Here is a 14906-nt window from a genome sequence, read left to right as displayed (position 1 = left end):
TACTATTTAATCTTCCGATTGAGCTGCAGCAGCTGCATGCATAACCCCCCCCCCCCCCCCCAGACAGGATTCATGAGTTCCAATCCAAACCCGACAGGCATATAATGTGTTCAACCACTTGAGCAAATGTAGCGATATTCATCAGACTTAAAAAAAAAACAGACCCTAAAAGGTAACATTTTGAATAACTATGGCTCTTTAGAGTAGAGCATCTTTAAACGTCTTTTTTTAAACCTGCATTCAGTTGAGCACATTAAACGGTGGCCCCTCCAGTAGATGAGATGGGGATTAATAATCTGGTTTAATAGTTTGATAAGTTAGTCCCCAACTGGTGCTTTGTTTTGTGAACAGCACAACCGAGAACAAATTTCATTTGTTTAACCTGGCAGGCCAATAAAGTACAAATTGTTGCTTACAGCCATAGGCAGAGACAGAGAGTTAGGAATTAAAATCTAGAGAAGGTGCAGAGGGAACCGGTGGCTGGGGAATGAGTCTTGTACAGGTGTTGTTGAAAGGCTGGACCTTATTTACTAAACACTAACAAACACACTCTTAACCACCGCTCATAGGACAGTAAGTGATTAAGTGAAAGCTTTAGTTACACCTGGGAAACTTACTGAGAACGTCTTTCTTCACAGCGGGAAGCGAATAGGTCTTCCCTGTAGTAAGTGTAGTGCATTGCTTTCTAACTGGTGCTGCGTTGTGCTGCAGCGGAGAACTGCTCCGGGTACAGAACATGTGGCCAGTGTCTGGACCAGCCGGGCTGCGGCTGGTGCACCGACCCCAGCAACACGGGCAAAGGTCAGTGCATCGAGGGCTCGTACCGCGGGCCCTTCCAGACCTCGGTCCCGGCCCCATCCACCCTCCCTGGCCTGCCCGCCATCCCCCCCCAGCCGGCGCTCAATGCCAGCATGTGCCCCAGCGAGGCCAAATACAACTGGTCCTTCATCCACTGCCCAGGTACGCAAGAATTAGCTCCTACTGTAGTTTAGTTTTTTTAGGATAATCATTATGACAATCATTTGAAAATACTAATATCTGTTAATGTATTGTGTAAAAGCTATTTCTTTAAATGTGTTTGTGTGAATACTAAACACCCATAAAATGGATTTAAAAAAAGTCTAAAGCAAAAAAAAGTTAATGTTAATTGTCACATAGACACAGTAGAATGTAGGGAAGGGGTCCAATTTTGGGGGTCCAATGTCTTGCTCAGGGACACTTTGACACGTGGCCATGTGTAATTAAAGCAGCAGAGGCCACAGTGTCATGACTCTCCGTCTTGAGTATGCATCAGGCTCTGAAAACACTGGATCCTTCACTTCCCACAATGCAACTCAAGAGCTTCTTTCTTTAGATGCCCTCTGCCGTCTCACTGCCCATTGCTTTCACACACCACATGTTCAGTTTGTAATGCAGACTTTCTGGTAAGACTTTTAAGTCTTAAGCCCAAGTTGAGTTGTTAAAAAAAAAAAAGAGCCAAATTTAAAATGCACCCCCGTAATGAAACTAATTACTTGTCTAACAACCAGAAAATCTGACAATGTATTGGGATTGTTTTACTCATTCATTACAATCTAAAACAGAAATAGTTGCAGATGACATGCTGTGGCTATTGTTGACAATTAAACCTTGCAGGCATAGAGAATATCAAAGTAACAACATAATGCATCAAATACACTTTCGGTGTGCAAGTTCACCCAGTATGTGTGTTTTTCTTACTTTTGGGCAGCTTGTCAGTGTAACGGTCACAGCCAGTGTATCAATGAGAGCGTGTGCGAGAAGTGCGAGGACCTGACAACCGGCCGGCACTGCGAGAGCTGCGTCTCCGGCTTCTACGGAGATCCCACCAACGGGGGCAGCTGCCAGCGTGAGTATTCGTGGGCCGTTCAGCCCCGCGCTAAATCAACCAGTCAGTCTTTGTGGGCACAGCTTCATTTAACTTGTCAGTGGTTTACAGTTCAGTTTTATGCCTGCCATTTCCCTTGATTCCTGGATGCACAGCATAACAGTCCCTTGGGATATTAAAGATTTACTCCACTCCACAGCTAATGCTGACAGCCAGTCGATCAGACAACAAATCAATCGTGCATTCCTTCAGCTTCATTTAGCTTTCCAGTATATTACAGTCACACTGTATATTTATGTATATTTTTATGCCAGAGGCGTTATGTTTTCAGGTTGCCCATCGGTCCCGTTCTCGGGAACTCCTTGAGGGCATCCCTTCAAATTTAGCACAGATGTCCGCTTGGACATGCGGATAAACTGATTTAGAATTTGGTGGTTAAATGCAAAACACATTACTTGCCATAACTGCCATAACATACCTTGCCATTCACACAAATGTCTAAAACAATACAAATTTTATATCCAAAAAGTCACCTTTGCCTTGATATCGTAATGTGCGAAAAAACTAATCTGGCCAATATTCAACGCCATAATTCAGGAACCGAAGACACTTAGGGGACTTTTTTTTTAAGATTAGGTTTTGGCCTGTGATTGACAGGATAGCTTGAAGACAGGAAAGCCGAGGTGGGGGTACATGCAGCTAAGTGCAGCGGGTCAGATTTGACCCTGGGCCTGCAGAAGGGCAGACCTTTGATACTGACTGCCCACGATGGGGATCGATCAGATCTTCTGTGCTGCCTGGTTGCAGACATATGTGAAGCATCCATGTTTCACCCAAAGAAAATCCACTTTTTTTCTTAAATTGTCTCAAAGTTTTCACTACATATATTATATGAATCTAGACAGGCGTGGATGTGAACTGCAACTTGCCTGGTTGACGGAGGCGTACAACCGTGACGCAGTAATTAAAGTTTTTCTTTTTATGGTGCTAATTCCATATTTACTTCTTCTACATCAGTGACAGCCATACCCCAGCCTCTCATATCTTCATCTTGTCAGTATTATTCAATCATTGTTTATACCTGTTTATTCCTGCTTCCTCCTACAATTATAATATGGCTTGTTGTTCCACCAGCTGTCCCCCATTGTAACCTAGATTTCTACATAATTTGCAGCTGTTTACACCAAGAGGCTCAGTGATCTTCAAACATGATGAACTGATTTAAACGTGAAGGACGGCAAACATTAACATTCACACAGATGTTTATAAAGCTGGTCCTTAAAATCCCCACAACTAATAGACATTTGGCATCTGTTAACGGACACAATAACTGTCTGTCTGGACGTGGAATGTCACCTCTGGCAGGGCGGCAGCCAAAGCTCGTCTGGGAGATGCAGCGCAGAAGTCGGGTTCACCTCTACGGACGCATCGAATTAGCTCTGGAACTGAACTTCTGGATAGGGCCACCATTCCATTTTTTATTTCCATCTTCTCCTTTCTTTGGAGAATAGGACAGTTGACCCCTATGAAACATTCAGGAAAGCAGAGTTGCCATTGAACGTGTCATAACTGTGTCAAACTGTATGCAGACATACAGGAAAAGCTCCAGTACAGACTTTATATTTGTGACACAGACCTTAAGCGTGATTTATGGTTCTGCTGAGGCTCCTCGCAGAGCTTTGTGTGTGTCTGTCTCTTTTAAGAGAACAGCAGGGCCGGCAAGTGTGTGTGCATGGGGAGTGTGTGCTCTCTGACCACGGTGAGAAATCTGTAGCAGGAAAAGTTAACCCACACCTTTGGGCTACGGCAAAGAGTCCCTGTCTCCGCATTTAACGCAGAAGCATAAACACGCTTTAGTTGTTTGAACGGAATCAAATGTGCTCAGTTGACACTTTAATAGAATATTTGTTTTATTGTGGTTATGGAAAATCCTACATTAGCGATTTATGCTAAGACATTCTACAGAAAAAAAAGTATAATACAATACCTTAAATATTCTGTAACTGTTTATCTAGAATAGTAGCCATTGTTAAATATAAAAACAAAAGGGGATGGTATTGCTTTATTGAGGCACTTTATGTTATTATGTTTCATGTCTTTTGTTCAGCCTGCAAGTGTAACGGCCACGCCAGCATGTGCAACCCTAACAACGGCAAGTGCTTCTGCACCACTAAGGGCATCAAAGGGGATCGCTGCCACCTGTGAGTTTGACATTTTCCATTCTTTGTCCTCAACTTGTCTCCTGTATCCTGCCTAGGAAGATTAGATTTGCTTCAACTTTATTGTCAGTGTGCAGACTAGAAAGACAACGAAATGCAGTTTGCGTCCAACCAGAAGTGCAAAAAGAGCAGAAAAGTGCAATGTGACAGACAGACAGACAGACAGACAGACAGACAGACAGACAGACAGACAGGACAAGAAACAGTGCAGTAGTGTGAATATGAATTATGTACAGTGTATTAACAGTTAGCAGAATAAATATGGCTATGTAATATGAACAATGTTTGAGCAGCATGTACAGATATGTGCAGTTTAGTAGCACAAACAAACAAAAATATCAATATATGCAGTGGATTCTTATTAGAAAAACTGAGTAAATGTGCAGTGTGGTAACAGTCCCATTGTAGTGCAGAAACAGTAACGTAAGAGTAGGGCGAGTAATTGTCTGTGCAGGACGAATAGTATGAAGAGCAGTAGAATATAGCTATGTATAAGTGTAGTTACAGTATGTACAATTGTAAGTGAATAAATAGAACACTATGGGTGGGATAGGGAGGTTGGGGGCTTAGTTGGTCTGGTATCAGGATGCAGAGCCAGATTTCAGTAGGGTGACAGCTGCAGGAGAGAAGCTACCTCTGTAGCCGTCCTATTCTAACCCGCCCTACCGGTAAATTCTGGGTGGTAGAAAAGTCTTTTTGTTGTTGTTCATCATATGCAGTATTTGTGGCTCTGGAACTTTACTTGTGTTGTTCTTGTGTGCTGTGAACATCACTGATATGAATATGTACCTGCATGCACTCCAGAAAGTCCAGAAAGCAGTTTTCATGTGTAAATGTATATCGCACCACTGGAAATTCAAGGGTTTGGTTTCGAAATGTCAAAAACCTGCAAGCAAACATGCAAATATGTTTTAAGGCACGACTCCTTTTTCTCTTTTTTTTTGGCATACTGTAACAGCAGCTGTAACAGCGATCTGTCTTCATTAGCATGGAGCTTCTCAAAACCCATTAAAAAGTCGGGACAGGCGCCTGGATAGCTCAGTTGGGAGAGCGGACGCCCACATGTAGAGAGTTACTCCTCAACGTAGCGGGCCAGGGTTCGACTCCGACCCGCGGCCCTTTGCTGCTGCATATCATTCCCCCCCCCCCTCTCTCTCCTTTTCACTTCTTTAGCTGCCCTGTCAATAAAAGTCTAAAATGCCCCAAAAATCTTTAAAAACCAACAACTTGAGAGACAGTTTTACAAATGGGTGGTCGCCATTATGAAAGTGAAGACAGAAAATATCGGTTTCATCCTTCTTCATCCGTGTTCTTTTCATCGGGCTCTGAAAGCAGCTGCCTGAAGGTAAAGACTCCTGCGTGTTCGCTTCTCTCCATGTGTGGATTTGCTCTCAGGTTTTTTTTGTCAGCAATTAAATTGTCTTAATTCAGCTTCGGTCTTCATTTATTCGCCATTTGCAGTCATTCGCCCATGTTTTGCCTCATTTCCCTTAATCTATCGTCCACCTCTCTTTTTCAGGTGTGAAGTCGAGAATCGTTACCAAGGCAACCCTCTCAAAGGAACATGCTACTGTAAGTGGAATTCAAATTACTGTGTGTGTGTGTGTGTGTGTGTGTGTGTGTGTGTGTGTGTGTGTGTGTGCGCGTGCTCTCAAATCAAAGTAAGTCTCAAGTAGTTTGATGTCTGAAGAAATAACAGCCAGAGGAGAAACCATTTTTATTTTTTTAAACAAGTTGTAGGTAGACATAATTGAAAGTGAGCCGCGGATGAAAGTGAATTGCTGAAGAATGTAGTGGAGCGTTTTAAAGAACCAGCCCAGTGGAGATTACTCTCTCGTCATTGTTATGTCAACTGTGATGATGTACTGTAGGATGTGTCGAAGTACAAATCAGTGCATCTAACTGTCTTTGTCCTCCATGGTCCTCAAACGTTGATTCCTTTTGTGTATTGTAAGAATACAGACGGTGCTACAAGTATTGGTTGACATGGAAGAGCCGACACAGACACGTCAAGAGCCAAAGTAAATGGGTCAACTCGTCTCGTTACGTGGTTTTGTAACATTTTTTATGACCGTTGCGAAGTAGCTGCCGGTTTTAACTGAGCAGGCATTTCAAGCTAGAGATTGTGGATTACATGTTATTAATGTTTAGTGCTGAAAGGACTCACTGGCAAATTTAGTTGATTTGTCAGAAAGTTAATCAACAGCAAGTTTGAAGTCCTGGATTGTTATCTTCTCAAATGGGGGGATTTGCTGCTTATATATGGATTTGTATTGATTGAGTTTTATGTGCTTGTAAATGCAATATCTTATCAATTCTAATCTGAGATTCCAATGAGTAGGCGAGTGAGTGCAGACGGACACTTTCTTTGATATTCACAGAATGGATCTAACGTGATTCTGTGTAAATCTCTAGTTTAGCAGAATTTAACGAGGATAAGTGGTTGAGCTGCATGCTCAGTACACCCATGTTGTCTCCTGTATGAACGTGTGAGCACGAGTATTACCAACCCAAAGATTAAAGTGGTTTATTTTGGTTTATTTTCCCCACATTTATTTGAACCGGCATCAGAAGGGATCACGAGGTCTGGAATATAGTGGCCAGTAATTTGAAAGGAAATGAGTTTGTCTCTGCAGGTTGATAAAGTCTGGAAGACAATGCGAACTGGATGTTAGTTTCCAGACCATCTCGGTTGGCTGTTGTATATTGTCATGGTCTAGTGACAGTGATCTCCAGCTGTTGTTGAATGCAGGCTTGCACACAGCCACGTAAAGAAAGGGGATCTGGGTAATTAGCTGCCCCGAGCACCGTGTGAAAACATGCTCTTGTGTGACTTTCAAACTAAACTAATCGAGCTGTTCTTCTTTTTCTTCTTCTTTTGTAATGCCCCCCACACTCACCCACACCGCCCGGCTCAATCACTTCAAACAGACACGCTTCTCATCGACTACCAGTTCACCTTCAGCCTGTCGCAGGAGGACGACCGCTACTACACCGCCATCAACTTCGTGGCCACACCCGAGGAGGTATGTGTCTTACAGGGAACGCCCCGCTGTCACAGCAGCTGTCACTTTCTCTTAGGATTAAAGATTGTGAAGTCAGCACCAGGTGGTGATGATGATGGAGATTAGTTTGCTTTTTTTCCCCCTCTCACCTTGTTTGTCAAGTTTCATCCAAAGACTCTTCTCCAATTGTAACTTGAACGGTATAGTGAGTGAAACACAATCAAATTCAGCAAATATCTCCTCACGGTCACCTAGCTCTCTGTTTTCTGTGTACGCTGAAAAGAGATTGTTGCGCTGATACACAGCCCTGGCTGTGTAAATGGAAAACTAACAGAAGGAGTGCATGAGCCATTAAACACTATTTCAGCTAATCAGCAACAGGCGGCGACAGTTGATGGAGGGGGGGGGGGGAGGCTGCATGTGAATGCCGGTAGCGATCGGTCAGTCAATCTGGGGGGTGGAGGATATGAACCACTAACGCCATGCTAGAACTATGGTACTGGTTACATGGTGTTCATCGCTCAACTGGTCATGACTGTTTTCCCAAGATGGCGTCTCCCTGTTTACCGGCTGTGTGAGAGAAACAGCCCCGTTTACAGCATGGTGGCGGTGTACTTTTCAGAAAATACTAATTTATTACTGGTTTTGTTTTTATCTTAAGAATTTTCCAAACCCATGAAAGATCATTTAATCCTTTTTAGTTTATCTGAGAAACTCAAATTAAAAATCTGCACATCTGGACATTGTTTTCATTGGACAGACAATAAGCTCCCAATCAAAGAAAAATGAGTAGTGGCATTCCAAATGCTTGAATATGTTGTTTTAAACTCTTCAAAAGTAATGAGGGGGATCTTTTATTTCAAACGGCAAAGGAATCGTAACGATCTGTAATTGTCCATGACAAGCCAGAATAAAAACAGTTACAACAAACTATTTAGCAGTATTATATCTTAAAGGTATCTTTATTAAGTTAGGAACGTCCGCTTTGAGACTGAGATCTCACTTTCAAGGGAGACCCGAGTACTTAAAAAGATATAACTGCATAATTAAAATAGAGCACAGGCAATAAAAGCAGGTTATATAATGAAGTAAACAGTAGCATAAGTAATAAATGATAAGACATAAATTGATAGAAAACACTAAATGAAACTAATAAAATAAATTAGAGAAAAAAGATTACCTGTGGCTTCACACAGACATTAGTCAAGACATTATACATTATACAAGACATTAGTCAAATGACAAAATGACATCACTCACTATACCTTTTCAAGTTAAAATTAGAGGAGACACTAGTCTTGTATAATGTACTTAAAAACAAGTATCTTACCAGAAAATGACTTTGGTAGAAGTTTATGTCACCTTTTAAATGTCCTAAGGCTTTTTCACACATACCTCATTTGGTCGGGACTTTTGGACTTGTCAGTTTGGTCCGAACCAAATTTGCTGCTGAGAAAGGTGCCTTGGACCACAGTCTGGATCAAAAGACCAAATTTTGGTCCTATCAAAGGAAGGGGGTCTCGGTCCGGACCAAACTGAACCATGGTTCGGTTCATTTGCAGTATGAAAACACTGTTTGGATGGTTCGGACATTCGGACCAACTACATCGGTATTCATTTGTTAATTCATTTTCATTCACACGCAAAAGACTATCTGCTGACAAATGTAGCAATGTAATTAAATAATAAAGGTGGTTTGGACCTTGGTCCGGGCTTTTAGATGTGAAAACCCCCTTAAAGTATCTGATATTACCTGTACTAAGTATCTAAAGTAGTGTCATGATATTAAATGTAGTAGTAACTATTAAAAGTAAAATTAAAAAAACTTTGATTATTAACTTCATTGTGGCTTAGCATAATATTCAGGGTTACCACACCTTCTTAAACATCAATATTCAAAGTCTGAAATCCACAAATAGAGAAACACAAACCGAATTTTCATTTTTTTGTGAATTCATTTTTTTCACTTAAACATACAAAAACATTTCTTGCAAGTAACGGGTAACTTATGCATTTTATTTAGGATATATAGTGGAGTAAAAGTGAAAGTTTCCAGAAATGTAAAGCACAAATACGTAAAAATTCTACAATATCTACGTATTTTAACACTGGACGTTAATGACATCAGCCTGAAGTGTGATGTCTCTGTGAACTACGCTCATCACACAGATGTTTCCCCGGCTAATAACAGCTGGTCCAGTCCCTTTACCTGAACTGAACCACCACGATCAGATTAAATATCATACCCCAGATGGTCAATTAAAGGTCCAGTGTGTAACGTGTTTAGTTGTTTATCTAAATCTGTGTTGCCCGTTCACCAACTTGTCTTTACCACCACCGTCAATACCGGGGATTCCTTTTGGCTTGAAATTTTACATTTCTACACGCTCCGTATTCCTGCGCCATGTTGAAATACATTAGCCGGTGAGGGACATACAGGACTGCTCTGCCTGCCGTTTTTTTACCGTCACATGACACACTCACAGGTTCTCAATGCTTGCTAATATCGTCGCTTCCCGGCCCTGGGAACTTTGACGGAGAAAACACGGGGGACCACACAAAATCCAAATTTCTGGAACATGAGTCTTCTTCTTTGGCCAGAAAAAGAGCGAAAGGCCAGCTTTTTAAAGACTAAAAGCCACCGTGCCTGTAATACGTACTTTAAAGTGCGTGGCGCGAGAGAGTTGATTGCGATATATGATCTCTACGCTGGATCGGAGAACATTGGACCTTTAACACATAGTGACCATGCAGAGCTGTGACCCTCTGTCAGTCAGCGGTGAATATATCTGGTCTGTCTCTTTCATAGTCTGGCTTCTGTAACGTTAAAATGTAACTTTCCTCAGGTGAGGCACACCTGAGCACCTTCTGGACAACGATTTCATCTGAGTCATGTTCAGCAGTCATTCATCGAGCTTCAACATGCTGCAGAATTATACGTCTTTAACAATAAATTAAGAACATATTTCAAGTTTTCACAACAGCGCCGCCGCGTTAATCATTGGTCTCCACTCAAGCTGGTAAAATGATAATTACACAAACGTTGCCGTTCAGTCAGTAAACAAACAATAATTAGCTCTCAATTTACACCTACTTGACGTTGTCAAAGCTGATTTCACCGTACAACGACACTTACACTTTTTTACTGCTCACTGTTTTCATCATTGACTCGTTCAAACATTTGTTTTGCTAATGCAGCTTCCATTAGCTCTGTAAATATGCTCTTCTCTGCACTACAGGGACGGTTTGTACAGCTGCGCATCACACAGTGAAGGCGTTATGTGTGTAAATTACATTTTATCATGTGCGTGCACAGAGGGGCTTTTTTATCACATCTTGTACATGCTTCTTCTTCTTTTGATTCATCTCTATGGTGACTGCATGCTTTCTGTGTCCTCTCTCCCTCTCCAGCCAAACCGGGACCTAGACATGTTCATAAATGCCTCAAAGAACTTCAACCTGAACATAACCTGGGCCACTAGCTTCACCGGTAGGTCTCCACCAATACCCAGGGGGAGCTGACACAATAAGATGATGACAGAAAATTGATTATCAAGTAATCCTTAAAAAATGACAAACTTACGATTTGCTGCCCTTTTTTTTTTAAATGTCATATTGTCAATTAGAAGCAATTTGAAGAGGTCACCTTTGGCTTTTTTTCTCATTATCTAGACAAACACATAGTTTACCCCAAAAAATAATCAACAGATTAATTGTTGTGGTTTTCTGTTCCTCCCTCTGTCATTCAGCAGGCACCCAGACCGGGGAGGAGATCCCGATCGTCTCTCGGAGCAACATCAAGGAGTTCAAGGACAGCTTCTCCAACGAGAACTTTGATTTCCGCAACAGCCCTAACATAACCTTCTTTGTCTACGTCAGCAACTTCACGTGGCCCATTAAGATTCAAGTAGGCTTTGCTCCACTTAAGCCAAAACACAAATACAACTGGTTCAACTGGTTTGGTTGACTTAGTTTGTGCTACAGTATAATCATTTGACCTTATAGTGAAGCTGCCCTTTATATCAGGGTGTGGCACTTTGAAGAGGACCTATGCAGTGTTTTTTAGCTTAATTTACCCTAACTGAACTACCCTTGCAACTATCGTCTCGCGTGATATGAGGTCTCGCGATGTAATGGATTGCTTCACAGCACTGCCCATATACGCCCAATCAGGAACCAGCTAATAAGGTAGCAATGGAGTTTTTCATGCTACTCTCATGGCTGAGCTGGCAAAAAAGAAGCAGAAAGCTAGCAAAGCATTGTCTGAGAAAAGAGAAAGAGGAAACGGCAGACTGACCGAGGGAGGAGTCAGACACAAGTAAACACAGGAGCTGCCAAATATCGATTCTGAATCTGGTGGGGGGGGCTCTGTAGAGAAACCTGTAGGGGCAGCTCTGTAGAGAAACCGGTAGGGGCAGCTCTGTAGAGAAACCTGTAGGGGCAGCTCTGTAGAAAAACCTGAAGGGGGGGCTCTATGGAGAGACCTGCCAGCAAAAATAGAGAAAACAGCGAAGAAATGGCCAACACTGCATAGTGCCGCTTTAAAGGTCCAGTGTGTAACTTTTGCAGTTGTTCATTATAAAAATCTGTATTGCCCTTCTCAAACTGAATATTGACCACCACCATCAATTTCATCCGTATTCCTATGCTTGAAATTTTACATTTGCGCTTGCGTGAACTGGGGCAGACGCTCGATATTCATGCTCCATCTTGATATACGTCGGCCGGTGAGGGACATATAGGACGTACTGCTCCGCCTTTCGCGTTCTCGCTGTCACATGATTAATTTACAGCTGCTGCTAACGCTGTTAACGGGTATCGTCGCTTCCCGGCCCCGGCAAGTTAGAAGAAGGAAACATGGAGGACCGCACGTTATTTTAATACGTTCTGCGGCGGAGTGGGACAAGAAAAATCTACCACAAAATTTCCTAGAGCACCGGCCCTCGGGGCCAAGGGAGAGATAAATGTCCGTAAATAAGAGGCTGCCGAGGCCCACCGTGCCGGTTAGTTTGACCTGCGGGCAGCGGCGGCCGGAGCAGGCGATCAGACCCGCCGGAGCGCACTCAAAACACTCTCCCGATTTCCACTCCGCCTCATGCATGTATTCAAAATCCAAATTTCCAAGAGTCCTCTTCAACCAGATAAAGAAAAAGGATATTGAAAAAAGCAAGAGACCGACCTTTTGGAGCATGAAGGCTACCATAGCTGAAATAGCCAACATACTTCGAACTGCGTGGCACGAGAGAGTTGATTGTGATGATCTCAACGCTAGGTGGGAGAAATTCCCACACATTGGACCTTTTAACTTAGCTAACAACATATTGCACGTGCTCTGCCTCAAAAGGAGTTTTTTCTTTGCTACTGTTGCACCAAATGCTTGCTCTTGCAGAAAATTATCGAAATTGATGGGTCTTTGTTAATTATTGTGTGGTCTAAACCTACTCTATCTGTGAAGTGTACTGAGAGAACTCTTATGACTTGATACTCTAAATAAAATTATATTGAAAATTGAACTTACTGTACATTTGTAAGGAAAAGATAGGTGAGTAACAGACAATTGCAATTTATTTAAACCCCATTCTGACAACATAGCAAAGCAAAAATGACGGTGGTGCCTAGAATGAATATGAATGAAATGTGACAGAAAGGGAAATCCAAAATGACTTGCTATTAGGGGACAAAAAAGTGAGAAATGTGGGCAACGATCTTCCGGTGCAGCTTTAAAGCCAAGTCATGTTGCTTCTTTAACTAATGCACAAATAATACATATAATAATTAAGAAAGTAATGCACAAACAATTCAAGAGCAGCATGACATAATAAGAGCATAAAATGTGATAAAAGCATGATTCCCTCAAGTAGAAGATGAAGACAATCTTAAACAGGCAAAGCTGTCCTGAGTATTCACCAACTCCAGCAGCACTGCTTATGCTAAAAATGTATTCATGCACTTTGAATACTAGCATCTATTAAATTGCGTGTCAGGTCTCCTAATATGCTTTTACATGCAGAGGCTTGTGTGGATGTGTGCAAACGAATAAACACCTATGCATACAGTCATAGCCCCACATATTTTGGATCAAAGCGCAGCAAAACTGCGGTCAATTTTCACCGTGACTGGTCAGATTGTCTGTTTGTTTACAAGCTACATTTCAACTCAATAAACTCCAAACGTTGGCTGGAAAAATGGCAGAATGTAAATGTTGGCAGCCGCCAGTGAAATGTGCTCAGTGGTGTGGGGGGGGGGAGAAAAGCTCCTGCATTTGGCTCCCTGGCTGTAGTTTTGAATAGAGCTCTGTATCTGCCTGCTTGGTAGCCGGCGGTGTGTTTATGCAGCCGCGCTACAATCGCAGCTGCACTCAGTGAACCGCTGCAATGGGGCTGGCTGGAGGAGAGGAAACTGTCCCTCAGCAGTTTGCATTCTACGTCGTGCCAACGTAATATCGGTGTTTAATGCCTGTATTTGCTTAATTTGAAACAAGATAAGTCAATTCATTTCAGTTTACTCCCAGTGTGAACAAACTGACCCCTTATTGTGTTAATGTCCACATCCACTTACTTTGTTACATCATCACGGAAGATACTTGTTTCTGATTGGCTAGCAGATGTTCATAACAATCATAGGGAAATAGACTGTATCTATATATCTTTCTACCTTACCGGACAAAGTGTCTACCTCCTGAGCCACAGCTGCCCATCATACAGATGTACACCTCGGGGGTTGCCAGTTTATTAAGTACACATAGCTAAACTCAAATTTCCCACCCCATTTATATCACTATGGATAGTCTATATCAGGGGTCTTTAATGTTTTTTGAAGCCAAGGACCCTTTAACTGAAAGAGAGATGAATCAGGGCAATACATACATTACATGTATACATACATTTATTTATATATATATATATTTATATACAAATCTCTACAATTTCTCTTGATATGAGAAACACCTCTCAGTATAACAAATATTCAACAGCACCACAAACTCCAAATTGATCATGAAGGTGAATCAACTCCTCTAGAAACCGATTCAAAAGCGTTTATTGAGGCAGGATTAATTATTTTTAGAACATTTGGTATGAATGTCTAAACCAATAGGCTATATTTATTTTATCAATTTGTAATTTGGACTTTTAGTTGAACACAATAGTGCAGCATGAGGATGTCATTTTTCTCTTTTTGGCGAGTTGTTTGTAGTCATGGTGTCCAGATATCTGCCATAGTGGACTCAGCTTGGGACCCAGCCAGCTCTCTTGATCCCGTCCTACAACAGATCTAAGTACCTTTTGGAAAAGCACTTTGTAAGTAAGTCCGACATTGTGAATGAGATTTGTTGAAATTTGAACACACAACTGAAATGGATTGGTGCCTCAGAGGTGGAGTAGAATATGAAATACCTTGGATAATATAAAGTACCCCATAGCTTTGGGTCAGCATTCTTATGCATATATAGCGGTTAGGTAAAACTGGACTGTTTGTTTTAAAGCAGTTTTGATCATGTGTACATAGTTTATGGGTGCAGCATAATAAAGGATTGAATAAGCTCCGCATTGGTATTAGGTTTGATGCAGTGAATGAATGCACTGCCAGGATTGGCTGGTGCTGGTTTTGGAGCTCAGGGTGCTCTGGGCCTGGGTTGTGTGTGCTCCACGCTGCCTGCCCGCCTGTGTGCCTCCCCGATCACTTTGGAAGGGATTTGACTGGTTGCCCCGTGCAAATTCCTTCCCCCTGCCCTCCTCCGGCCTCCATCTTCCATGCCGTGCCTTGTGAGGGCTTTTAGTTCCCTCAACTTCAGATCGCCAGCTGCTGCCAGCGAACCTCAGGAGATCTCCAGTGCAG

General features: G+C 42.2%; 1 protein-coding gene across 2 annotated transcripts in view; it reads left to right on the top strand.

The window, feature by feature from the left end:
• Nucleotides 1-14906, top strand: part of atrn (attractin) — a 144937-nt gene that overhangs the window by 57020 nt on the left and 73011 nt on the right. For both annotated transcript variants that reach the window (XM_034857749.1, XM_034857748.1), the window contains exons 18-24: nucleotides 712-960; nucleotides 1730-1867; nucleotides 3954-4047; nucleotides 5585-5637; nucleotides 6997-7091; nucleotides 10482-10560; nucleotides 10820-10977. In XM_034857749.1, the coding sequence (XP_034713640.1) occupies nucleotides 712-960; nucleotides 1730-1867; nucleotides 3954-4047; nucleotides 5585-5637; nucleotides 6997-7091; nucleotides 10482-10560; nucleotides 10820-10977 (866 nt within the window). The remainder of the gene's footprint in view (nucleotides 1-711; nucleotides 961-1729; nucleotides 1868-3953; nucleotides 4048-5584; nucleotides 5638-6996; nucleotides 7092-10481; nucleotides 10561-10819; nucleotides 10978-14906) is intronic.

Source organism: Etheostoma cragini, chromosome 20, assembly GCF_013103735.1.
Source record: "Etheostoma cragini isolate CJK2018 chromosome 20, CSU_Ecrag_1.0, whole genome shotgun sequence".
Classification (NCBI taxonomy): domain Eukaryota; kingdom Metazoa; phylum Chordata; class Actinopteri; order Perciformes; family Percidae; genus Etheostoma; species Etheostoma cragini.
The sequence above is the reverse complement of the archived record's forward strand: the minus strand, read 5'-3'. Positions and strand labels throughout refer to the sequence as shown.